Here is a 26,881-nt window from a genome sequence, read left to right on the forward strand (position 1 = left end):
TGAATGTGCATGGCTGTGTGGGGGCTGGGTGTGCAAGGCTGTGGGTGTGCACAGTGGTGGTGGGGGCTGGGTGTGCAAGGCTGTGGGTGTGCACAGTGGTGGGGGCTGGGTGTGCAAGGCTGTGGGTGTGCATGGCAGGGGGGCTGGGTGTGCACGGTGGTGGTGGGGGCTGGGTGTGCACGGCGGGGGGGCTGGGTGTGCATGGTGGTAGGCGGGGCTGGGTGTGCAGGGCTGTGGGTGTGCATGGTGGTGGGGGAGGCTGGGTGTGCAGGGCTGTGGGTGTGCAGGGCGGTGAAGGGGCTGGGTGTGCATGGTGGTGGGGGTACAGGGCGGTGGGGGCTGTGTGTGCAAGGCTGTGGGTGTGCACGGTGGTGGTGGGGGCTGGGTGTGCAAGGCTGTGGGTGTGCACGGTGGTGGTGGGGGCTGGGTGTGCACGGCAGGGGGGATGGGTGTTCACGGTGGTGGGGGGGCTGTGGGTGTGCAGGGCTGTGGGTGTGCACGGTGGTGGTGGGGGCTGTGGGTGTGCAAGGCTGTGGGTGTGCACGGCAGGGGGGCTGGGTGTGCACGGTGGTGGAGGGGGGTGGGTGTGCAGGGCTGTGGGTGTGCACGGTGGTGGTGGGGGCTGTGGGTGTGCACGGCGGTGGGTGTGCAGGGCAGGGCTGTGGGTGTGCAGGGCGGTGGAGCGGGGTGGGTGTGCACGGCGGTGGGTGTGCAGGGCAGGGCTGTGGGTGTGCAGGGCGGTGGAGGGGGGTGGGTGTGCACGGCAGGGGGGATGGGTGTTCACAGTGGTGGGGGGGGCTGTGGGTGTGCAGGGCTGTGGGTGTGCACGGGGGTGGTGGGGGCTGTGGGTGTGCACGGCGGTGGGTGTGCAGGGCGGTGGAGGGGGGTGGGTGTGCACGGCGGTGGGTGTGCAGGGGTGGCGCGGGGCTGGGCAGGGCCGGGCCGGGCCGGGCCGCTCCCCCGCCGCGTGCCGGCTCCGGGGCCGATCCGGGCTGGGCCCCGCTCTCCGCCCCGCCCCCGGCCCGGGCCCGGGCCCGTCTCGGCCGCGCGCCGCGAGCTCCGGCGGCCGGTGAGTGCGGGCGCGGCCGGGCTGCGGGCGGCGGCGGAGCCGGGCGGGGAGGCCGGGCAGACGCGGCGCCAGGTACCGGGAGAGGCGGCCCGTGCCCGGGCCCAGCCGACATGGAGGGCGGGGAGCGCCGCGCCGGGCGGGTCGCTGTCCCCCCCCCCCCCCGTGTGTGTGTCAGTGTCACTCGCCCGCCGTGGGTCTCTGGTGGGGGTGTGCCCCCCCGCGAGTGTGGGGAGGGGTGTGTCCCCCCCGCGTGTGTGTGTGGGGTGCATGTAGGGGTGCGTGCCCCCCCGGTGTGTCTGTGACCCCCGGTGTGTGCGGGTAGGGGTGTCCCCCCATGGGTGTGTGTGTGGGGTATGTAGGGGTGCGTGCCCCCTGTGTGTGTGACCCCCCTGTGTGTGTGTGTGGGGCATGTAGGGGTGTGTGTGTGACCCCGTGTGTCCCTGTGTGGTGGGGATTTTGGGGTGTGTGTGACCCTGTGTGTGTGTCCCCCCATGTGGGGGATGTAGGGGTGTGTGCCCCCTCCCCCCCGTGTGGGGGATGTAGGGGTGTGTCACCTGCTCTGGTTTTGTGGTCCATGGTGGTGCCAGTACCTGGCCAGCTGTGCCACCCCCTCGTTTGTGGGTGGGGGTGGAGGCTGTGCCCTGACCCTGTGTGCAGGGGCCCTGGCAGGATCGGTGCTGGGGGGCTGTGCATGGCACATGTGGGGCGTTGGGGGGCTGGGTGCTGGCAGCAAGGTGGTGAGGGACGAGGGGTCACCGTTGCTGTGCCCTCAGAGCAGGGCAGGTCCTGTGGTCTCCAGGAGCGTGGGGCTCTGGGCAGGGCTTAATTTGTGCCATAGCTGAGCCCCGGGCGCCTCCGGGCCCGGCGGTTCCTAGCCCCGGCGGTTCCTAGCCCCGGGCGCCTCCGGGCCCGGCGGTTCCTAGCCCCGGCGGTTCCTAGCCCCGGGCGCCTCTGGGCCCGGCGGTTCCTAGCCCCGGGCGCCTCTGGTCCCGGCGGTTCCTAGCCCCGGCGGTTCCTAGCCCCGGGCGCCTCTGGGCCTGCTGCGTTACTTATGATTGTAAAAATATTGCTTGAGCCCCAGCCCCTCTTTCATGACAAACTCAGCACTGGGTCAGGCGGTGTGTGCTGGGTGGCAGCGCACAAGGCTTTGCATGGGAACCCATTATCCCAGCGTGCCATTAACTCTCTGGCTGCTGGAGACAGCCTGCCTTCCCCGCCTGCTCGGAAGAACAGCAGCTGTCTGGCACCTGGTCCCCCTTTCTCTCTCTGTGGACAAAACAATGTGGGGGGGTGGGGAAGGAAGGAGCTGCTGCTTTGCTTCTCAGGCGGCGGAGTTGCTTTGCTACATTGCAGCAAGATGTGGAGGGGGCTAATTGGGCTAATCCTGGGGAATACTTGATAGCTGGGGAGTGGAAACGCAAACCTATTCCAGGTTCCCTGTGCTGCGGTTACTGCTAGTCCTTTGCCTGCTGTTTACCTCACGTTTCCAAGGTAGGGAAATCCTCCTCCTGGTGCGTAATGAGCAGTTTCACACCAGTGTAGGGCTTCCTTCGTTCCTCCCCAGGGCTGGTCGCATGGCACTGATGTGTAGTGCTGGTCTCTCTGCTGCAGAGCTGTAGCCAGTGAGAACTGGAGTGGGCTTGCCTAGGCCGGGTAAGGCTGGTGGGGATAAGGGCAATTCAGTTGCCTGGAGCCCTTGTGCTGCCGGGTTGTGACTTTTGGCCTAATAGCTAGAGAGCAGCCAAGAGTCTCACTGGGGAGGCTGAGGTTTGAGCTGCCTGCCTCCTGCCCAGGGGGTTACTGCAAATCAGGGGTCGGCACCTTTCAGAAGTGCTGGGCCCAGTCTTCAGTTATTCACTCTGATTTAAGGTTCCGCGTGCCGGTCATACATTTTAATGTTTTTAGAAGGTCTCTTTCTATAAGTCTATAATATATAACTAAACTATTGTATGTGAAGTAAATAAGGTTTTTAAAATGTTTATGAAGCTTCATTTAAAATTAAATTAAAATGCAGAGCCCCCCGGACCGGTGGCCAGGACCCGGGCAGTGTGAGTGCCACTGAAAATCAGTTTGCGTGCTGCCTTCGGCACACGTGCCATAGGTTGCCTACCCCTGCTGTAAATTGACTTGCTTAGGGAGGAACATATAGAGTAGCAAACAGCTGCTGAGGGGCTCAAAAACTCTGTGGTTTCAGGCAATTATGTGAGATGTAAATTAGCTGGTCAACAAGGAACTAAACTTAAACAATACTTGCATGCGTGGGGGAGCGGGACTCAGAATTCCCTCTATCAAATGGAGCTGAGGAGCTCCAAGCCTGGTGGGGTGCTTTAAAAAAAAATGTACAGGCAATTTTCTTAGCCATGGCTAGCCATGGATCTGTACAATCTAACTTCTGCAGTAGCGTATGATACAGATCAGATGTTTCTCTGGCTGGAAACAACATATGAAAAGAAACTTCTGTATTTGTAGGGTCTAATTCAAACAAAGCATTGAACTTTGAACAATAATCAACTCCTCGCTTTACCTTTGTTTGCCACGTTGATTCTGTTTGCTGTTGCAGAAAAGAGCTGCATTTGCTCACCCCTGAAGCTTAAGGTGTCAGAAATGTATCCTAGGTGCAGACCTTGCATTGTGGCAACTGGCAAGAAGGATCTGAGTCACAGTTCCTCTTGTGGGAGAAGAACTGAAACTGGTGTGGAGAATGGGCGACTTCCTTGTAACCTCTAACCTGCATTTTCCCCCAACATTTCCAAGTGGTACTGTGTTAAATGCTGTTGAATATTTGCTTGCAATTTCTCTCCCACCCAAAACCTAACCCTGTGGTGAATAATTTCTCTGCAATGTACATTTTGTAATTAGTATTCAATCTTTGTTTGTAGCCGCCTTTATTACAAAACTGCCCTTGTTTGTGCTGAAGCAGGTATTGCAAACAAGACCTGGGTGTAGCGGACAGGGTTATGGCCTTGTATAGGGTTCTCAGAGGAGGGTGGAGTGCTGATGTGCAAATACTATGGAAATCCTTCCAGACTGTGTCACCAGTTCAGAGAGTGACACTTCAGACTGTCGACAGTTGTGCTTGTTTGTTTTAGCCTCCTTAGCCAGAGCTGGGGAGTGTTTATCTGCAGCAACAGCAGCCGAAAGGAACAAATTAATCAGCTGGGCTGTTTCCTTCACTGCCCCCATGTTGTCTGCTGGAGGGTGAGCTCACCACAGGGCCGTGGCCATTGCAAAATATATCAAAACCTGCCTCAGAGAAGGGCAGCTCCTTCTGTGTGGGAATTAGATGGAAAGGAATCTGTCTCATCCAAGTGCATCTTGGCATATGCATGAGGTTAGACAGACACTGAGTTACTCCTTGAGATCTGCTATGGACACTGGGAAATAGTGCTTTGTAATTAATCTTCCTTATTACAGGGAAACACTAAATTCAGATTTCCTCAGACTAGTCAATGAACCCTACTGCTAGTGGATCCTGAGTGCTCTCAACCCATCCTTTACACTGGTGCAAGTAACGCAAGGTCCCATCTAAATATGCAGTATAACCTCTGACATGGGCCTTCTGTCTGGACTGCTCATGGAAACAGCATTAGCACCATACTGGTAAGAATCCTAGTCAGCATGGGTCCACACACAAGGTGCACCAATTTAACTTAAATTGATTTTAAAACCGATTTAGTTAAATCTGTGCAACCCCCTGTGTAGACACTTCAGTTTTGGTTTCATAGTGGCTTATTTCTCTTTAGCGTAAAACCTGATTCTAATCTGCTTCTGCTAAATTGATATAAACCAGGTTTATATCGTTTTAAGAGAGATTCCATGTAGCCTTTTGCACTGGTTTAACAAAATCAGTGTCACACCTCTTGTTAAACCAGTGCTGCGTTTCTTATAGATGAGCCCTTAGCATGGCTTGCTCAAGCGGTGCTACAACAACTTCCCAGGACAGGCTAGGCAAGGCCTGAAAGACAGTTTTCCTGTGTGCCAAAACTTCTGTATGATGAGAGCAGATAGGGTCATCTAATTAAATACACAATGCAACCAGTGTCCAGAACAGAGGGCTTGAACCGTTATGTTACTGAGCCAGAAAGAAAGAGACTAGCAACAAATTGGTGCTCCAAGGTCCTTTTGTTACCACTGCATTGAACAAGAATGTACTCCGTTCCAGAGGAGTTGTCTAGTGAGAGTCTCGGTTTAGGTGCTTCTCCCGGAAGGGCTAAAGGCTTTTTGATTTTTCAGTGTTAAGCAGCAGTTTGTCATTTTCATTATTTTATCCAGAATACAAAGGTGGTGGGGGACTGGGTGGGTTGGGGTTGGTTTGTATGGAGAGTTTCACCTCAGGGGGCCAGGCTGGCTTGTGTCTGGGAGCCATTCCCATCAGACAGCTGTTCTGTAGTCCTTGTGAAACAAGTTGGTGGGTCTCATTTTATTTCCTAGTGAGACAGGTGCCCACGTCACAAAACCCGCTACTGTCGTTGGCGCCTGTATTAGTGGTCTGGGTGGAGAGATCAAGGACTGGTGGGTGGTCCCTGCAGGGCGGGGCGGAGGCAGTGGTGCCTAGGGAAGTTCAGTCTGCTGGTGGACTTGCTCTGTGGATAGAGAAGATTCAGTCTCTGGGCTTGCCAGTGCAGCACTGAATTCGCTTTTGTTTGGGGTACCCCCAGGGGGAGGGAGCCAGCCCTAAGTATGTGCCAGAAGCAAATGTCAATTCCGAGATGTGAAGGCACTCGGGGCTGTAGGGGAGATGTGTCAAAGAATGGGTTCCCTGCCACAAATGGCGAAAGCAGCCCCTTCCAGGACACAGGAGTACAAACGTGGCTAGGATACGGCACAGGTTTGGGAGTGTTTAATGAGTGCTCCGGAGAAACGTTTGTTAATTGGGCGGCTGAGGGTGGAGAGCAAGCAGTGGAGTTGGTGAGTGGCAAGGTGATGCTTGGGCAGAGGGTGAGGCAGGAGCTGGGTAGTGCCAAGCTGGGCTGTGCAGACACTGTTGCCATATTTTAGTCTGACAACTTGCACAAGGGAGAAGTGGCTGAGTATTTTAACTCTGTGTATAGATACACCCCTCCCCCCCCCCCATCCTGTGTTGCAGTTGGCTGGGATCAGGACTTCTGGAGTCTGCTCCTAGGCTGTGCTCTGATTCCGGGCAAATGGTTTCCTTGCCATGTACCTCAGTCTCTCTCTCTGTAACATGGGCACTCTGATGCCTTGGATAAGGTGCTTTGAGACCGGAGCGTGAGCATGCTGTGTGTGTGAAGTGTCGCTGTGTTCTTCCCCTCCGTCCCATGCCCCATGGAGAGTTTGTCCTTTCTGAATAGCCCCCCTCACCCCCTCAGCAAGGCCTGTGGCTTGCCATCTCTTCTCCTTCCCTCTTCTCCTTGGCTAACTCCACCAGATCATGCCTGAAGTATGCAGTTGCTCTGAACATACCTAGGGCCAGATAAGCACCAGGTGACACAAGAGCGAGTCAGTCAGAGAGAGAGATGCACTTGGAGCTCAGAGCATGCAATTCAGCAGCAAAGGATCATTTCTCTCCTGGGCTTTGCACTGGGGGTATAGAGCGCACGAGACCCATGAAAATCGGCTCTGCCGGAGATCTCTGCTCAGCAGCTGGGGCACTGGGAGAGGTCTGCCTTTCAAGGTACCGTCCTCTCTCTACACCTGTATGAAGGGTGTTCTTAAGCCTGACTTCATAAGCAGCTGGTGACACAGTTTCCCTTTGTGTGTCTTCCTCCTCGGCTAACAGCCCAACAGCCTTTGGTGTTTCTAGCAGAAAGTCTGTAACAGCCAGGGATGTTTGCTTAGAACAGGCGTCCCCCAGACCTGGCTCCAACAGGGGCCCTGTTGGCAGCTTGCCAGAAGCCCGAGGGCTGCACCCCGTTTATATCAACAGGAACAGATTACTGGTGCTCTTCTCTTCCTCCCAGAGGTTCAGCAGGGCCCAGCATGGCATCGGAAGGGCCCGGTGCATGGTGGGACTTGTAGTCCTGTGGGCTCCCCCGCCACATGATAGAGGAGGGTACCATTGGGCTGCATTGTCCTGGGTTGCCCTTTGGCCAGGCTGCCCAAGTGCTGGGTCTCATTGGAAAGGCCATGCACGGGGGATGTTCCTGCCCTGTGCTGTGCCCCATCCCTCTGCTAACGAACCTGGCTGGCTCTCCAGGCCCCTGGCGCCCAGCGCCCTGCCTTGCTACTGCCCTGCTGTGAATAATGGAGTGGGCTTTAAGTTGGGAGCATGTAGCTTGGGCTATGAATTGGCAATGCTGGCTGATTAGCAATGCAAATTGTAACACTTACTTCCCCGTCTGCTGGGGGAATACAAAGACTAGGCTGGAGGGGGGGGGGGGGAAGGGAAGGGAGGGAGGGGGTTGCTTTAGGAAGGAGGTCTTTTGCCCTCCAAGGGACTCGGGGTCGGGAGTGAGTCACACTGCGGTGTGATGATAGCAGTGGTATCTTGATCACTGTCTGTGCTCCATAGGAGCTGGTGACATGGTCTCAGGCTGGGATCCCATCTTTCCTTGTCGTTTTCTGTTCTGCGTGTGTGACTCTGCCTGGTGCCAGGGAAGCAGGCCTGACCCACGGCAGAGTGCTGAATGACCCTGGTGCCGAGATCTGACTGGTGCCTTCCTAGCAAGAATGGGGTTCAAACCTTTCAAAATACCAGAGGCCACACTTCAGGAGCAGAGTGAGGCCCAGCATGCTTGCCCATGTGTCCACTCTCTCTGTGTTCCTGCCAGACCCCTCAAATCCCTGATGTCTCAGGTGGCACGTCCATCCAGGTGTGTTGGCTTTGACTGCTGGTTGTGCAGGAAACTGCCAGCCTCCAACCCTCCCCCATAGAAAGGCAGGCTCTGCGGATGGCATGGTTCCCGGAGGAGGATTATGGGGCTAATGATAGTAGTTGTGTGAGATCTGTGGCTGAGATGCTCAGAGTCTTAGCATTGCAATTGCGTCCTGGTGGTTTGAGCTGAGATCTCCATCGCTCTGATTCACTTGGAACCTGGCCCTCTGTGGAAGAAACCTCGGTGCTTTCCCTGGCGTCACCTCTCCTGTCCTTCCCTCCCACTGGTGTGAGTCTGAGACACTGCAAGTGCTGGGAGCGGAATTGGTCCCTGAGAAAATGTGCTGGAGCCCTCCAGAAGATTTCCCATTAGCCTTGCTGATATCAGGAGCCTTTTTCCATCTGGGGCCGCTGCAGTCACCCCTGCAGTAAACGCTTTGGAGATGTGGGGCTGGTAGGTGGTGGCTGTTCAGTGTGATCAGACCCGTCGGCTAGTCTCTCTCTTCTGTGTGAGCCTCACTGTCCCCGCTCCTGGCTGCATCCCCTCTAAAGCCGCAGGCTAAACTGATAGTGGTGATATTGTCGGCTGATAACCGCCCAGCCCTGCTGGGGGATGGGGCCCTTCTGGACTGGAGCAGTAACTACCGTGCTCAAGTGGGTTTTTGCCGTTGTGCTGTGCGCTGTCACCACTCTGTGTGTAGAATAGCTCCATCAGTGCACTGGGTGCTGTGCAGGCAGGGCCTGCTCTGCCGAGACGAGCTGTAGCTGAAGAGTGGGGTGGGAGTCTCATTAGCTCCCTGTGGCTCTGTGTGAGTGGACGCCCAGAGCCCCTAGGGCAGAGCAGTGTCCTCACTCCTGCCTGATTGGCAGCCTGAAAGTCCTCCAAGTTTCACGGCCTGTGCAAGGAAGGGCCCACCTGGGCTGAGACCCCCCGAGTGCCGTCCGTCAGTATCCCTGTCAGTATCCCTGCCTGAGTTCTACTGTGGCTGTGCTGAGCCTGGCGGCTGCCCCCATTCCCTTCCTGGCTGCTTAGCCCGAGGGCTCCTCTTGAAAGGCGTCTGCTCAGTCTAAGGAGGGGGAAGAATGCAGGGCAGGGTCAAGGGGTCAGGTCAGTTGCTGCAGAATTCAGGACTTGAAGCCAAGAAGGAAGGAGTTGGGGGGGGGGGCGGACTTGATAGGTTCCCCTTTTAGGGGCTGTGAGGAGAGAAAGCGGGGAGTGTCCTACCGCGCAGTGCAGACCTCCTGGGCCGTGGCTGGCTGTGGGAATGGAAGCGAAGCAGGCAAGTGACTGCTATGTGGTGCGGGCGTCTGGTAACGTGGAGGACGTGGAGAAAGAGCATGAGCTCTCCACTGTTGTGTTTCAGACGAGCTGCATGTGGGCCACAAGACATTGGGGTGCTGGGTGAGAGGGACGTGGGTTGGAGTCAGGAACTGCTGGGTTTTGTTCCCAGCTCTGCCACTGACCTGCTGCCTGGGCAAGTCACTTCCTTTTCCTGTGCTGCAGCTTCTCCCTCTGCAAAGGAGGGGCAGGTAATGCTGCCCTGCCGCACAGAGACCCCAGGGTATGTCAGCACTGCAGACAGACACCCGTGGCTGGCCTGTGTCGCTGATGGGCTGGGGCTAAGGGGCTGTCTAATTGCAGTGTAGACATTCGGGTGGGACTGCAGCTGGAGCTCTGGGACTCTCCCACCTCGCCCGAGCTCCAGCCTGAGCCTGGATGTCTACACCGCAGTTAAACAGCCCCCTAGTCTGAATCCCTTTCCTTGAGTCAGCTGGCGTGGGCCGCCGTGGGTGTCTAATGCAGCATGGACATACCTGGTGTGGATTAGTTACTTACGGAAGATGGAAAGTGATAGCACAGGAACATGGGAATTGCCACAGTGGGTCAGACTAGTGATCCGCCTACCCCAGGGGACAGTACCTGATGTCTTGGAAGCCCACAGTGGATAGTTCTGGAATAACTTGCCCCTGGGGCATTTCCTCTTGACCCCATTACTTAGCGGTGATTCATGCCCAGAAAGCAGGAGGGTGTCTGACCTTTGTGACTGTTTCTCCTCTCTCACATAGAGGTGCTCAGTGTGTATTACAGGGCAGGTTGAGGCTTTAGTGTGGGATGTTTCCAAATGTTGTGTTAAAGGTTATGAACACTGATAAATGAAAGGTGTCCATGGACCAATGGAGAGACCAGGTAGGGGAGGGAATAGCTTGTTTTGGACCAACTTCTGTTGGTGAGAGAGACAAGGGACCACCTCAAACGAGGAATCCTCTCGCGCTCCACACACTGGAAGAATGCAGACGTCAACGGACTAATGACATTGCCGCGTTCAGTACAGAGCCGGCATGGCCCGGGTACAGCTTCAGACGAGCAAAGGAAAGACACGTGCTCTTCAGACTGTGCTGTGAACAATCTCAAGTGTCAGTTCTCCTTCCTTGGCCTGCGTGTTCCTGCCCAGGCAGAGTGTGTGGCCTGGGCAGGTGGCTTAGTCATGCTCCTCGGGAGGCTTCCAGGAGATTGCTGTGCCTTTGGCTGGGGTGTGTGAGGAGAACCGCTCCCCGGGGTGGGTGAGAGCCCTTCCCAAAGCAGCCTGTGCCAGTGACAGGAGATTCCACCTCGCTATTGTAAACGCAGGGCCTGGCTGGTCCCTTGCTGACATCCAGGGGCACTGCCGCTTCCATTTTTCATTCATTTCTTTGCCAGAGGCTTTGCCCCCGTGGGCTGTGTGCTCGGGGTCACATTGTGTAACCAGCAGCTCCTTGCTTGGACTCCTGTTCTCTCTGCCCATCTTACCCTTGGGGTGGGATAAGAACGGGGGTTTGTGAGCTGCCCCCTGGTATGCCTGAGCCAGGTGCAATGTGCCAGTGCTGCACGAGCCTGGCCCGGGGACAGGAGGTGCCTGAGGAGATGAGGAAGGAGGCTGGTCTCGTGGGCCCCTTTGGAACTGCTGGGTGCTTTGCTCTGCCATGGGGGCTGGTTCAGTCTGGAGCAAGCAGGCGCATCTCCCCTGCGGTCTGGGTGATGGGAACGGAGGGTTCACAGCCGTGCGGCTGCTCAGGGAGTGTAATAAGGGGGCAGACCAATGGGGGAGGGTCGATAAAGCGTGCAGGGGGCAGGTCTGCTTATTCTCACGCCCTCCAGGTTGTTGTTTCTCGTGCTCTAGCCTCTTGGTGTGTAATCTGCCCTCATTCTGCAGCTCTGCTGACTGGCTAATCACCCTGCTGCTTACGTCATTGTGGTATGTGCCCTGTGTGCACAGCTGAGAGCCGGGCTGGCAGCTCCCTTGGTGCTCCAGGGCTGCACCTAGTTATCATAAAAAGAGCAAATTGCAGCCGCTCTCCTCATCAGAGCAGAGGTGCGGCTGGCGTAGGTGACGGGTTCCAGCGTGCCTTGCTGGCTCTCTTGCCAGGAGGCAGAAGTAGGAGAGGGAGCAGTCATGTGTGGTACACATGTGCAGAGTTGCTGTTCGGGTGTCAAATCCAGCACAGAGAATAAACCTTAAATGATCCCCCCGCTGCACAGACCTAGGGCGGGCGCTGCAGGAGGAGGCTGATGAAGGCTCCAACGTTTTGGCAGTTAGCAGGATGCTGGGGGCAGGTGAACACAGTGGTGAAGCCAAACTGTGCTTTTTGGCCTTGTAACCCTCTCAGCGTGTGACAAGAGTTCTCATAGGTCTTTGCCATGCTGCATGTGCTGTGGGCGGGTGTCCCGGGCTCCTTGTGTCTGTCTGTGTGGGCGTGTGCCCATGAGGCTAGCCTGCACTGGGAGGAGACATGTTTCACCAGCTCCTGCCCTGGCAGCACTTGGCGGCAGAGCCTGGGGGCCGGAGCTTACCATCGACAAGCTGCTTCTCTTTCCCTTGCCTGGTCCTGGCGTTGCCAGCTGGGAATCCGGATTCCCCTCACCCCTGAGCTCTGTACTTGCCAGGCCGAAGAGGGGTCCAAGGAAAAGCACTTGGTACATGGATAGTTGGTCCTTGAGGCAGGGCCGTGGCTCCAGCAGGGAGCGTGCCATTGCTGTGCCTCAACAAGAGACTCGCAGGCTGGAACTGCTCTTGGGCTTGTCTACATTTGAAAGGTAATTCGGATTAAGGGAGGGTGTTAATTTAAAATGCAGTAGATATTGCTGAATAGCTCCACGTGTGGACAAGCCCTTACTCTGTTGCTGGTTTCAGGAGTCAGAGGAAAGGTGCTCAGTACTTAGAATCATAGAATTCCAAGAATCAGAGAATATCAGGGTTGGAAGAGATCTCGGGAGGTATCTAGTCCAATCTCCTGCTCAAAGCTTAAATCATTAATACTTAAATAAAAGGAAGGCAGTGTTGGTCTAGTGGTGGAGTGAGATTCGGGACTCCTGGCTTCCATTCTAGCTTTGCCACTTTGGGCAATTCCCATCTCTGCTCTGTGCCTCAGTGTTCCCATCTGTGAAATGGGTCTAACAGTTCCTGCCCACAGGTAGGCAGTGCAGATTAATGGTAGCAGCTAGTAGGAGGCATGGAAGGCACTCTGGAGGGACAAAATGCTGCTGCTGGTGCTCTCCAGTGTTGACCCAGCATTAATTGACATCCCTGGGCCTCCTGATGTCTCTCTTCTGTTTGGCAAGCTCTGGGTTTTGGTTTTGTGTGTTAGCTGTGCCTTGAAATGGGGCTGAGATCATCTCACTCTTTGTCCTGCCTCGTGCGTGCGTTCTCCTTGGTGTCAGTGCAGTGCAATGCAGCCAGGATTCACCTTATAGCTGTTGTACAGCCAGAAGGGGGAGCTCAGGAACCCAGCACAATGGGGCGTGTGTGTGCTATGTAAATGGCTTCTGTTTCTCAGAGCACATGAACTGACAGCTCTGAAAGCAGATATTTATAATCTGGAGTATTTGCTCATCAGATACATTGTTGTAAGGGTAATTTCTTTACCTGTGTGACTTCCTGCTACATTTACATATAGTTGTCGGTCTATATCGCCCCATTTTTTTCCATACAGCTGTTTGATTTTGTCTTGTTTTGGTAAACAAACCACACAGTGGAGTTTGGAGTGTAATTGGCCAGAATCTGTGTGTGCAGTATTGAAGAGGAAAGAATTGTCTTGAGAGAGCCATGTCTCTTACTGACAGCGAAGGGTGTGATCACCGGGTAGGGTTTGGTGACGCCACAGAGCGTGCGCCTCTGGTGTTGTCTGGATTCCTTTTGGCTCTGGGCACATAGAATAGCTCAGACCTGTTGGCCCACTGATTTTGGATGTGTGCTGTTATCAGGGTGCTGACTAAAACCCCCCATATCCGTCCCTATATGAGTAATGCAGCAATTCTTGCAATTCCTCTTTGGCTGTGGCCGGGGCAGCCCTGGAGAAGGCAGTTGGAGCAGTAGCCCTGGCAGGGGCTTTTGCTTCTAGCTGGGACTGATTGGCTAAGGAGTGAGCCAGGATGTTCATGTGTCTGTCACGTCTTTGCAGCAGGCTGGGTACCTCCCCCAAAGTCAGGGAGATGCAGCCGAATGAAAGAGCGACTGTTCCTAGAGGTCGCCTGGCAGCATCACGGGTTCTGTGTTGCAGAGGCTAATCTTAGACACTTATCACTGTCTCAGAGGGATGTGAGTTTCCAGGATCCTGTTTATTATAATAATAATAAAAAATAAAAATGACTAGTAAGGGCTATGTTTTCCGTGCTCCCTGCAGGAAGCTTCCCTTCCTCCAGGCAGGGACAGCCAGCTGCTGCTGTCAGCCCAGGTCCCCTTTCTTCTGGGTCACTGCCAGAGGAGGGGCCTCAGCGCTCAGGGGTTTTGTGACAGAGGGAAAGAGGCACTGCTGCTTTTTGAAAGGCCCAGGACAGAAGCCTAGGGCAGGGCTTTCCCCTGTCCTAACAAAGCCTCTGTTATTTTAACAAGGGGCTTTTTGAGCGAGAGAGCAAGAGACTCTTACAGCTGCAGCAAAGCAAGAATGGGCTGCATGCAGTCCTGTATCAGGGAGGGAATCTCTGTGCCGGCTTAAACCCTGCAAGTAAAATCAGACTCTGAAAAGCAATTCCTTTTACTTGGCGAGACCTGCATGCCCCTGCAGCTGCTGGCCTGCCCTGCCTAAGGCACAGCAGGGGATGGATGCATGGGAAATTCTCCTTTAGAGGTTAGAAGCAGGGGAGGAAGTTCAGGTCTTGACAGGTAGAGGGATGGGGGCAGAAGAAGGGGATTTTGTTTCAAGACGTGCCCATGTGACCTGAGCTGATTTGGGATCTGGAATTGTCTTTGGAAGAAGCTTTTCCATCCGCCTCTGACATCCACCTTATTCTGCCTGTGATGCGCCATGCTGGGGTCTCCCAGTACCGTTACCTTTGAGCGAGAGAGGAGGGCAGAAAAGCTTGTATGCAGGAGCCTTCTGTTAACCCTGTTTTCTCTCCCTGGCAGAGGGTCATTTGCTGTGTTCGGGCATCCAGGAGGAGTGTGGGTGGGTGGGCTGCACACACAGCTCTGCAGGGCACCCGCATCCTCTCCTTACTGGGGAGAATCTTCAGTGCTGTTGAAAGCTGCTAGATTGACAGCCATAGAGATGAGCTTTTTCTGCCTCTCCCAGCCGTGCTCCTCAGCCCTGCCTGTGCACCGGGGCGGGGAGGCAAGGGGTGGTGTGTGGGAATGCTGTTCCATCCAGTTGTTGTTGGGCTGAGGGGAGTTTGGTCCCAGTGGCTCATTTGTTCCTTGGCGTCTCGGTTGGGGTTGTTAATCGGGGCCTGAGTCCAATGGAGATGCCGATGCTCGCTGCCTCCCAGGGTCAGGCCATAGGGAGCGAATGATGTATCTTGTGACATGGGCCCTTGTCCACTTGCGGCTGTCTGTGAGCCACCCCCTCGCTTTGCAGAGCCCATGGAACGCTTGCGGTAGCTTGCTTAACACCAGGCTGGGCTGGGAACCAGCCTCCTAGGATTGAGGTGTTTGGAATCCCATCCCTGGGATGGCTTCGCTGGCACGTCTATCTCAAATGCAACAGGAAAAGGTGGGCTGCCCTGTGCCCTTGTGTCACGGAGTCCCCGGGCGATGCTCTGGAACTGCTCCCTACAAAGCCAGTTAGGACTCTGGTGAAGTCTCCTCTCTGTGAGCAGACTGACTTCAGGGCAAGCTCACATGGTTTCACCTTCCTGGGTCTGACCTTGGAGCATTCAGCATCCTCTGCCCCTCCGTGCGCTTCCCACAACGAGTCCACCCAGGCGGGGTCTTGGGGAAGCCACAGGGTCCTGCACCCCCACTTCGCAGTCAGACGTGACTCAACCAGCCAGTAACACAGAGGTTTATTAGATGACAGGAACACGGTCTAAAACAGAGCTTGTAGGTACAGAGATCAGGACCCCTTGGCCGGGTCCATTTTGGGGGGCAGTGAGCCAGACACCCATGTCTGCCCTCACTTCCTGTCCCCAGCCAGCTCCAGACTGAAACCCCCTCCAGCCCCTCCTCTCTGGCCTTTGTCTCTTTCCCGGGCCAGGAGGTCACCTGATCTCTTTGTTCTCCCACACCTTTCGCATCCCCTCCCCGGCCATTAGTTGCCAGGAGACAGAGTGTTGGCCATTTATGCACACTGGCCTTTATCCCACCATCTAGTGACTTAAGAAATGCGAAGGGGAAACTGAGGCACCCCTACAGTATTCAGAGGAAACATTAAGGACAGTCCCACTTCGTCACCCCTCGACCCGTGTGCGCAGCTCCTGTTGCCATCAGAGGAGCTGCGGGCTCGATAGCCTGGTATGTGCCCTGGTGGGGAGTGGCCAGTGTGAGCCAGAGAGCAGCAGAGTCTGGGTTTGGGGGGCTGGGCCATAGGTCCAGGCTGGGGAGTTGGGAGGTGCCAGTTGTGTGAGCTCCTCTGGCTAACAAGATGTTTTCTTTTTGTTCTTTGCCTGTGCAGCAGGAGACCCAGCAGAAAGGCAGCAGGATCCAGAGCTGTAGAGCAGCTGCCGCTAGCCCTCAGCGGCCTCCTGCCCTTTGGAGCCCTTCCAACATGTTCAACTTGAAGAAAAAGGACAAAGACAAAGATGGGTCGAGGAAGGAGAAGAAGGACAAGAAGGAGAAAAAGGAGCGGATGTCGGCAGCCGAGCTCAAGAGCCTGGAGGAGATGAGCCTGCGCAGGGGCTTTTTCAACCTCAGCCGCAGCTCCAAGAGAGAGTCCAAGTCCCGGCTGGAGATCTCCCACCCCATTCCCATCAAGGTGGCCAGTGGCTCAGACCTGCACCTCACTGACATAGACTCAGACAGCAACCGGGGCAGCGTGATCCTGGACTCGGGCCATCTCAGCACAGCCAGCTCCAGTGATGACCTCAAGGTGGACGACACCAACTTCAAGGGCTCGGTCCTGCAGCGGGCGGCCAAGTTCGGCTCCCTGGCCAAGCAGAACTCCCAAATGATTGTCAAGAGGTTCTCCTTCTCCCAGAAGAGCCGGGACGAGAGTGCTTCGGAGACCTCCACGCCCTCCGAGCACTCGGCAGCCCCTTCCCCGCAGGTGGAGGTGCGCATGCTGGAGGCTCAGCTCAGCAAGCAGGGAGCACCCGTGGGCCACCTGAGGGCCCCCTCATCATCGGCGCTGCGAGCCAGGGTGCCCGAGGTGGTCAGCAAGAGGTTTGCTGCTGAGCTGAGGCTGCCCGTGGTGGTGCCGCCCCAGCCCCCCGTGCCCCGGGAGCTGGAGCTGCAGCGGCGTAACACTGGTGACTTTGGATTCTCTCTGCGTCGCACGACCATGCTGGACCGGGCCCCTGACGGGCAGGTGTACAGGCGGGTGGTGCACTTTGCGGAGCCGGGGGCTGGCACCAAGGACCTGGCATTGGGGTTGGTGCCGGGGGACCGGCTGGTGGAAATCAACGGCCGGAACGTGGAGAACAAATCTCGGGACGAGATAGTGGAGATGATCCGGCAGTCAGGGGAGACTGTGCGGCTGAAAGTGCAGCCCATCCTGGAGCTGAGCGAGCTGAGCCGCTGCTGGCTGAGGAGCAGCGAGGGGCTGCGCAGAGCGGCCTGGGATGTGAGTAGCCACCATTGCTGTCGCTCGTTGCTAAAGTGTGTCCGTCTCTGGTTCGTGCAGTGCTGACCAGCCCTGGAGGTAGCCAGCTCTGCTCCCCTGGCAGCTCTGAGGTTGGGGGATGGCGCACGTGGGCACTGGTTTGTGACTAGGGAGAGGGCAGTGCCCTAAGCTCTTCCCATCTGAAAGGAATAGGGAGTGAGGAGCAGTGGATTCTGGGAAATGCTATCAGCGTCCGGCCCCCAACATGGCTCAGGTTTGGCAATTTAACGTAATAGCAGCTTGAAAGGCTTCGCCTGGTGTTGCTGGAGATTTTTGGGGAGCGGATGTGTGTGTTTGGGCCAGTCACTGCCGCCCTTCACAGGTTTGCGGGATGCCCCTTGAAAAGAGAACTCGGAGCAGCTTGTGACAAAGTGGGAATGTTCTTAATGTGTTCTGTGAATGCTGAGTGGGGAGTGTTGGCCTGGGAAGGTTGCAGGGGAGTTTTGCTGGGACTCGCTGCATTGGGGATGGCAGACTTTCCTTGAGAGAGGATACCTGAGCACGTGACATGAGAACCCAGGACGGGGGTTGGAGGCCAGGTGACACCTCTGCCTGGGACACTGGACAAAGGCAGGGGGAGGAGCCGGGGGGAGGCTGAGTGAGAGGCTGGAGGGAGTTTCAGTTTGGAGCTGGCTGGGAAAAGGGAGGGGAGCCCAGATGAGGCTCTGGCCTCCCAGACCCCACCCCCAATAAACCTTCTGTTTTGCTGGCTGGCTGAGAGTCACGGTGAATTGCAGGAAGCCGAGGGTGCAGGGCCTGACTCCCCCCCACTCCGTGACAAGCTGTTGGTGGGAGAGAGCCTTGTGGACCTGGCGTGTCTGCTGGCACCTCGTGCAGGCATTTCTTTTTATCGTACTGACGATAGCTTCTGTGGTCAGCTGTGTGTTCCACAGACTTTGGTGCCCTGGACTCCTGGCAAGTCATCACAGCAGCCTGCAGGGTCTGCCTGGGCTCCCTGGGGTAGATCCCTATATAGACGCTGTTCTTGGTGCTCCTTATGCCTGCATTATAAATGTAACCTCCTGGACTGCTCCTGGGGCCTGATTCAGGCCTGTGGAGTGAGCCAGCTACTAGGCTGTATGTGGATTGTGGGGTAATAGAACCACAGGGCTCGTACCCAGTTTCTCTGTGATGACATATGTAGGCCCTTAGCTCACATGCTCTGATGTGCTTGTCACTGCTCCATATGCAGAGAGCCAGGGGAGGGGAACGGGAGAATGTGGTCAGAGGTTCCCTCCGTTAAAGGCTGTTCTTCATTCCCACAGGCCAGTAGGACCCAGACTTGGATCCATTGCAGTAGCTGAGATCTGGATCTCTTGACCTATTTGAACTCTCTTCTTCCCCCTGGGGAGTTATTACATGTTGGAGTCGGGCCTTGGAAATACCTTGCCTGTGGTGTGAAGGACTGGGAGGATATAAGGTGCTGGTCAGATGGGAACAGAGCCGCCCTGGCTACAGTTGTTAGCTTTGCTACCTGCCAGGGCCTAGCCAGGTTTCACTCATTGTGTGGGCAGAGATGTGTCAGTTAACATTGCGCCTCAGGTGGTTTGCGACCAGCTGACATGACTTTCAGCAGGACAGTCCTTGTCTACACTGAGTGCTAAGCCATGTTTGACATTGCCAGGGCAGGTGTAAACTGAAATGAGATTTTCTAGTGTAAACATGCCCTTAAGAAAACGTTGTGTCCTTCTAGCACAACCATGCAAAATGCCTCTTGCCCGCTCACTGCGGGAAGCAAGTAAAATATCCCTAGTTTTTTCACTAGACTCTCGGTTTGTGGAATGGGGGCCAATAGATTTTTTGTTTCTTCTGGAGAACGGTAAATTTTCCTGGTAGCTCTGCAGGCTCCAGTAGCACTTTGTGTTGCAGGAAGCAGTCTTGGAAAGCCCAGCTCTGTAATGCCTTTGAATCCCTTGAACAAGGGAGTGGATTGTTGTACATATCAGATAACTAAGTGTGTTGCTGCTGTTTAAAGGAAAGTGAAAAGATTGCTCACTTGCTGTTCTGGTGGCTCAGGTAATCCAGATACTAAATACTGACAGGCTTTCATGTAAATACCATCTAAAAAATTAACCATTTAAAAGATTAAAAATCTGTCATTTAAGTAGTTAACCAATTAAGTGGCTGGGGCCGATCCCGCCGGCGGGGCTAGGGTCGGCCGGCCGACCCGGGGTTAACAGTTAAGGCAGGTTAACCGGTAAGACTATTGCTTACCAGTTAACCTTTTACATCCCTAATAAAGAGGAGCAAACGCTTATGGCATGGTTGATAGAACCTATTGTTTGGTTGATAGAAAATGCCACCTGCAAAGGGTTAATTTTGCCACAACATTCTGTGCTGCTTCCAAAGTGGCTGTGCTCTGTGGCTGGTTCGTGGTGACCCCGGCGAGCTGAGAGCCTCCTGGGTAATTAGCCCTGGAAAACAGGATAAGCTATTTAAAGGGACATGATCTAGTGGTTTAGGTCCAGTGTGTAGCTTTGTGTAAAAATAAATAAATGAAATCAAATCCTGGCATTTTCCTGTTTCGAGTGTAATGAAAACAGTGTTCTTGGTTGGATTTAACCCTTCCCCTGCCAGTGTGTTGGCATTGCGGAGCTGGGCTGGGGCATGAGAACCTGTGTGTGAACTGACTTGAACAAAAGTGAAGCTGACTAGTTTAGTTTTATTGTTCCCAGGGAGGGACGTGTATAAAGAAAACAAACAGCATCCCTGGTGGGAAGCTACAGGAGGGTCGGGGTTCAACAACCCAGGAAGGTGCTAGCAGTGTGGGGCAGGGCCGGTTTTGCTCAGCACAGTCCCGTTCCAGGGTCTGGCTTTGCTCTGCCCACATGAGCAGTGGAGGGGAGTGGGACAGGGAAGTGCTAATGAGTTTCCAGAAGCCGGGTTGGAGGAGATACACAACAAACCGAAGCGTGTCTGCTGCTGCAGAGAGCCGGGGAGCTTGGCAGGTGCTGAGGTTCTGGAGCGTCAGGCGCCTGGCTCAGAGTCTGTGTTCTGCAGCTGTGAGCCGTGTGTGTGTGGTGGCTCCAGGTCTAGATGCGTCTCCTGTAGTTTCAGTGGGGAATGTTTCTGCATATAGTAGTCCGATCCTAGAGGGAAATAAGCTTTGCTGCTCACCGCCAGCGGCATCCCCATAGTCCCGCCTTGCAGAAAGGGTGCTTTAGCGTAGCCACGTTGAGCCGCTCTGGGTATCTGGAGGTGTCTCCCAAGGGGGGATTATTGAAGTAGTGTCGTATGTGTAGCACAGGGTGGGACAGGTGTGTTTTATAAATCGCAGTGCGTCGTTTGTGATGTACCAAGTGCACTGTGGTGCTGTGTAGACGGTAATGTGATGGCGCGGTGGCCCGTATCCTGCTTCCTGGTACAGTGGCCACCCAGCTACACTCTAAATTGGCTTGTTGACTAACAGCTTCTCATTCTGACAGGGTCATTTTAAGTTTGGGCAAAGCTCCCCAAAATGTGAGGACCCTGAAGAGTTAAGCCAGCCTCTGACACGGAGAGATGCACTTGCATTTTACCTCCCACTGCCTGTACAAGGATACCCTTTACGTCTAGAAAGAATAAAAGATTGGCCTTGTTTCAGGCTTCTGCCAAAGGGATGCGTATTGTAAAGCATGCAGCCAGCAGTGTAGGATCAGCTGCTAAACGACCTGCCAGATGTTTATGGTGCAGAAATGAGTAGGAAGTCCTAAGGAAATGGGCAGCATAATAGAAACCGACAAAATCTAAGAAGTCTCTTTCAGTGGCGAGTGGGTTCAAGGAAGCTCTCCAAGTAAAAGCCAAACGGCTATGTTTGCCTGGTACCGAGTTAGAGTGGGGAGGAAAGGCGCCGGTCTCTGGGCTGTGCATGCACTTCTCAGCACCTGACCCTCAGCTCATGTGGAAGACCTGGGCTCCCAATGTTACTCTTGTCCTGGTGGTTTTCAGACCAGCTTGGGGGGGGAGATCTGGGCTGCAGGAGACCTGCTGTGTCTTGTCAGACTGGGAGCTCTCTCTAATGCAAATCATCCTCATAGCAAATAGCAGCAAAGGCCCTTGCCTTTCGTTTTGCACTGGTGTTCTGAGCATCTGAATGGGCCAAGGTTTTGCTGGGGTCTTTGCCTTGCCAGGGGAATAAAATGGCTTCAGGATCCAAAGGGTGAGCCAAAGGTCTGCGTGCAGCAGGTGATATCATGAGGCACAGGCAGTGTCTTCAATGCAGAATGGCAGCTTATGGGCATCCCTGGCGGACACCCATGTGTCACCTGGTGGGAAGGCTCCAGGATGCACTTGCTGCCATTTGTTCTGCACGGCTTGTCTATATCCATACTGAACAAGAGCAGTTACACTGGTGCAGACCCTTTCGTTGGTTTAAAACTGGTTGTGGTGAGTTAGCTTGCAACCATTATCAGCCAGGTTTAAATCAGAATGTCCACACTCAAAATTGCTCCAATTTAGCTAAATCTGTTCAGAATCACTCCTTAGTTAAATGAGAACAGGCATCAACAGTGTAACCTGGGCCTTGTAAGAGATGGCAGCAGGGAAGCTCTGGGAGCATGTACTGTGTACACTCTTGTAGTGCCTGTTGCTTTGATTGGGTAGGCCCTACAGTAAGCATAGCTTTTTGGTACTTAGCTCTGGAATAATTAACAACCAACTAACCCCTCCTCCACTCCCCCCTTTTTCAAAAATGGAGATATTCCTTCCCACAAGCGATAAACTAACTGCAGGCAGCCCTTCTCACGGAGTCAGCACAATGGGACATGTAAGTATCAGCTGCCTGGGCCAGGCACGTTCTGTGCAACCACTTGGCAGATATTTGTGTTTTGAATTAGAACTTGCCTCCACCCCCCAACTTGGTTTCTTCTGCTTCATCCTACAGCAGAGTCTTAGCTAACGTTTGTGACCGGAGAGCCTGCTGCAGTGGATGCGAATGAAATGCCATCCCTTCGCTGCAGGATCAAGTAGGCAGAGAAGAGGAGATGGGAAGCAGCAAGGCCCTGGTTTAACACACACAGCTTTGCTTAGCAGATGGATCCAGCCAGACCCTCTGGCGTTCAGGTGGATGGATTTATGCTTGTCTGAGAGCTTTAACAGTGTACTTCATGGCTGACATACAAGCAAAGAGATTCTGAGTTAAGGCAGCACCTCCACCTGGGGCCTAGGAGGCAGTGCAGAACTTGGTGCATTAAGCTACAGCCTATGTGGACTGCCCTAATGGGCCGATTTAGGGAGTGAGGGTCACCACAAGGCCTAACTACTACTCGGATCCTACTTCAGGCCTCAGAGCATTGCTAGCTAGGCCCGGTGGAGCATCGGCGTTGTGCTGGCCCTGTGCACAGAGAGGCGAATTCCACCCCGAGTGACTACTGAGCTTGGACCTCATTGCTTGTGTTGCTGGTTATGCTGTAGTGCACGTTGTGATACAGTTGTGGTGTTTGGCAGGTATTGGCTGAATGTGATGCTTGCAGAAGCCTCCTGGTCAGCCTGTGGAGACCAGCCCAGGCACTCAGACTGATTTTGCTAGAGTTATGCTGAATTGGAAAATAAAGAGAGACTCAGGTACAGTCAGAGCAGCTGGAGCTGCAGTTGTTGAGAAGCCAGTAGCATGTACCCCCGTGTGCCTGCAGTTCCCCTGACTGAGTCTAGCTTCCTTTCCCTCCTCTCCTGCGGCACCTGTGTATTTAGGCTGCAGGAAAGTTCTGATGGTTGCGGACACCTCTCCCCTGCCCCCCAGCTGTCTCCTCGGTCTGTTGACCTCGTCTCAGAATCATAAGAAAGCTGATTGGAATCTTTCAAATCACTGTAGCCAGAGATGCATGTTTGATTATGAAAGAGGCGATGTCAGTATGGGTGATGATGCTGATGTAGCGTGTGTCTTGGGGAGCAGGTTGCTGCGCTGTGGATAGCTGCCTTCTGTGCTGATGACACTTTGCTGGCGATGTCCTGAGAGGAGGGTTTGTAGGGTAGATGAGCAGATTTGACCTCCTCGTTGCTGGCAGGAGCAATCCCTGCTCTTCCGTATGCTGCTGTGGCTTGTCTGTGTCGTGGAATGGGTGTTCCCATACACACTATATACACACCTTAATGATCACTCTCCTTATAGTGTGTATGGGAACACCCATTGTTTCACATTCTCTGTGTATATATCTTCCTACTGTATTTTCCACTATATGCATCCGATGAAATGGGCTGTAGCCCATGAAAGCTTATTCTCAAATAAATGTGTTAGTCTCTAAGGTGCCACAAGGATCCTGTTCTTTCTTCCTTATGTTTTGCAAAGCTGAAATAATTCTTTCCAGTTCTTCAAACTAAATGTTTCCCTTCTGCATTTATCCTTACGATCAAGTGATGCCGGCACCCCTTGCTCACCAGCGTGGCTACAGTGTCACACAGCAGCAAGAACAGCCTTACAAGAACACAGCATCACCATCCAACTCCTGGAGGGCTGGCGAAAGAGATGAGAACAAGCCCATATTGTCTCCAAATGATGTGGGAGGAAGGGGGTAGAACTGAGCAGGAGGACACGGAGGACACAAGACTGTTTCACAGTGTCAGTCTTCGCAGCTAAGGATCGTCCCGTGACTTTGAGTGAACAGAGAGCACTGAGATGTGTCCTTGGGGAACCTGCCCTGTGTTGGAAAGAAAAGTGTTAGTCCATCACCCGGGCCATCTCTGTGTGGTATTGAGTCCATGACAGCAGGAGGAGGCTCTCCTGTGTGAACTGTAGTGTAGTGGTTAGTGGGCCGAGTGTAGCTAGTTGGAGGACGGGTGCATTGTGTATGAGGAGACCTTTTAATCCTCAGCTGTTGTCAATACTTAGCTCGTTACAGCACTTCACATCCCTAATCACACAGTGCTTTCAAGAGGAAGCTGTGGTGTTATCCCGAAGTACAGATGGGGAAACTGAGGCACAGACTTGCCCAAGGCTGCACAACCAGTCTGCAGCAAAGCTGGGAACAGAGCTCAGAGCCCTGGTGCTACTGGCTTGTGCTGCCTCTTTGACATACCTGCATCTCGTGCTTTCCTTTAGCCCTAGAGCAGCCAGAGACCTAGCTGGCTGGTTGGATCATGTACGTGGCGCACCTCGAGGGAGAACAGCCCCTTGTTGGCATCGCTAGTCTCTGAAGTATGTCCTGTTCCTGTCTTGGCAAACCCTTTCCCCGTGACCAGTCCCAAGAAAGGGTGAAATAACTTGGAGGCTTCACCAAATTCCCGGGCTGCTGGTTTGCTGTCAGGATGTTTGTTCCTAGGCAGTGTGGCTACATTGTTAATGTTTCAGCTGCCGCTAGCCCAGCGCATGGCTGGTGTGCCTCGGGGTCTGAAATGACTTGCGCCTCAGGCCAGTGACGGGAGGGAGAGACCCAGGCAGAGGGTTAGTCCAGTGTTAATGAGAACGTAGGTTTAGACGGCGCTTTGAATATCACAAGACCCCAAAGCCCCTTGCTGCTATAAATGGCAGGGCAGAGTGAAATGTAAACTGAACATGCAGCCAGTTGAATGTGACCCTGAACCCAGGGAAGCCACCCAAAGCTGCAGAGGAACCAGGAGAGAGCAGGTGCACGGGCCAGAAGTCTCTTGCAACATTGGTAACTCTGAACAAAACGTTATGGTTGGTCTTTCAGAAGTTAACTACTGAACATTGACTTAATACAGCTTTGAAGCTTTACATAAGAGCGGCCATACTGGGTCAGACCAAAGGTCCATCTAGCCCAGTATCCTGTCTACTGACAGTGGCTAATGCCAGGTGCCCCAGAGGGAATGAACAGAACAGGGAATCATCAAGTGAGCCATCCTCTGTTGCCCATTCTCCGCTTCTGGCAAACAGAGGCTATGGACACCACCCTGCCCAGCCTGGCTAATAGCCATTGATGGACCTATCCTCCATGAACTGATCTAGTTCTTTTTTGAACCCTCTTATAGTCTTGACCTTCACAACATCCTCTGGCAAGGAGTTCCACAGGTTGACTGTGCTTTGTGTGAAGAAATACTTCCTTATGTTTCTTTAAACCTGCTGCTTATTAATTTCATTTGGTGACCCCTAGTTCTCATGTTATGAGGAGTAAATAACACTTCCTTATTTACTTTCTCCATACCAGTCATGATTTCATAGACCTCTATCATATCTCTCCGTAGTCATCTCTTTTCCAGGCTGAAAAGTCCCAGTTTTATTAATCTCTCCTCATATGGCAGCCATTCTATATCCCTAATCATTTTTGTTGCCCTTTTCTGGACCTTTTCCAATTCCAATATATCTTTTGTGAGATGGGGCGACCACATCTGCATTTAGTATTCAAGATGTGGGCGTACCATGGATTTATATAGAGGCAATATGATACTTTCTGTCTTATTATCTATCCCTTTCTTAAGGATTCCCAATATTCTGTTTGCTTTTTTGACTGCCGCTGCACATTGAGTGGATGTTTTCAGAGAACTATCCACAATAACTCCAAGATCTCTTTCTTGAGTGGTAACAGCTAAATTAGACCCCATCATTTTATATGTATAGTTGGGATGATGTTTTCCAACATTTATTACTTTGCATTTATCAACATTGAATTTCATCTGCCATTTTGTTGCCCCGTCACCCAAGTTTTGTGAGATCCATTTGTAGCTCTTCGCAGTCTGCCTGGGACTTAACTATCTTGAGTAGTTTTGTATCACCTGCAAATTTTGCCCCCTCTCTGTTTACCCCTTTTCCCAGATCATTTATGAATATGTTGAATAGGACTGGGCCCAGTACAGCCCCCTGGGGACACCACTATCTACCTCTCTCCATTCTGAAAACTGACCATTTATTCCTACCCTTTTTCCCCCTGTCTTGTAACCAGTTACCAATCCATGTGAGGATCTTCCCTCTTATCCCATGACAGTTTACTTTGCTTAAGAGCCTTTGGTGAGGGCCCTTGTGAAAGGCTTTCTGAAAATCTAAATACACTATATCCACTGGACCCCCCTTGTCCACATCCTTGTTGACCCCCTCAAAGAATTCTTGTAGATTGGTGAGGGATGATTTCCCTTTACAAAAACCATGTTGGCTCTTCCCCAACAAATTTATGTTCATGTATGTGCCTGACAATTTTATTCTTGACTATAGTTTCAACCACTTTGCCCGGTACTGACGTCAGGCCTACTGGCCTGTAATCCTGTAATTGTCGGGATCACCTCTGGAGCCCTTTTTAAAAATTGGCGTCACATTAGCTGTCCTCCAGTCATGTGGTACAGAAGCTGATTTAAATGCTAGGTTACAAACTACAGTTAGTAGTTCTGCAGTTTCACATTTGAGTTCCCTCAGAACTCTTGGCTGATATCATCTGGTCCTGGTGACTTATTACTGTTTAGTTTATCAATTTGTTCCAAAACCTCCTCTACTGACACCTCAATCTGGGACAGTTCCTCAGATTTGTCACCTAAAAAGAATGGCTCAGGTTTGAGAATCTCCCTCACATCCTCATCCGCAAAGGCCGATGCAAAAAATTCATTTAGTTTCTCCACAATGGCCTTATCATCCTTGAGTGCTGCTCTAGCACCTCGATTGTCCAGTGGCCCCACTGGTTGTTTAGCTGGCTTCTAATGTACTTAAAAATGTTTTTTACTATTACTTTTTAGTCTTTAGCTGGCTGTTTCTCAAATTCGTTTTTGGCCTCCTAATTATATTTGTACACTTCATTTGCCAGAGTTTCTGCTCCTTTCTATTTTCCTTTACTATGCAGAAGGAAAATGCCACTTTTAAGCATCTTAATTTAAATGAAACAAGCACAGAAACAGTTTCCTTACCTAGTTAAATCTTTTTTAAACTTTCCCTTTATTTACGTTTAGCACAGTACTGTACTATATTTGCTTTTATTTTTGTCTCTGCTGCTGCCTGATTGCGTACTTGTGGTTCCAAATTAGGTGCGTGGTTGACTGGCCAGTTTGTAACTCTGGTGTTTTCATAACTCTTTGTTGCTGTTTCTGTTGAGAGTGATGGCAGCTTAGGTCTGAGGTTTTCATTCCCTTTGTAGTTCGGAATGTGTGTCCGCCTCCGGAGAGGGCGGAAGCCCTTGTTT

General features: G+C 53.3%; 1 protein-coding gene across 16 annotated transcripts in view; it reads left to right on the forward strand.

Annotated features, from left to right (window-relative positions):
* Positions 1-1,027: 1,027 nt before the first annotated feature.
* Positions 1,028-26,881, forward strand: part of MYO18A (myosin XVIIIA) — a 134,946-nt gene continuing 109,092 nt past the window's right edge. For 13 of the 16 annotated variants that reach the window (XM_044993908.1, XM_044993911.1, XM_044993909.1 and 10 more), the window contains exon 1: positions 15,708-16,814. In XM_044993908.1, the coding sequence (XP_044849843.1) occupies positions 15,801-16,814 (1,014 nt within the window). In that variant the 5' untranslated portion in view covers positions 15,708-15,800. Of the gene's footprint in view, positions 1,070-1,118; positions 1,142-2,486; positions 2,561-15,707; positions 16,815-26,881 lie in introns of those variants that run through there. The other 3 variants (XM_044993900.1, XM_044993902.1, XM_044993901.1) reach the window with 3 other exon arrangements.

This window comes from Mauremys mutica, chromosome 19 (assembly GCF_020497125.1).
Source record: "Mauremys mutica isolate MM-2020 ecotype Southern chromosome 19, ASM2049712v1, whole genome shotgun sequence".
Taxonomy (NCBI): domain Eukaryota; kingdom Metazoa; phylum Chordata; order Testudines; family Geoemydidae; genus Mauremys; species Mauremys mutica.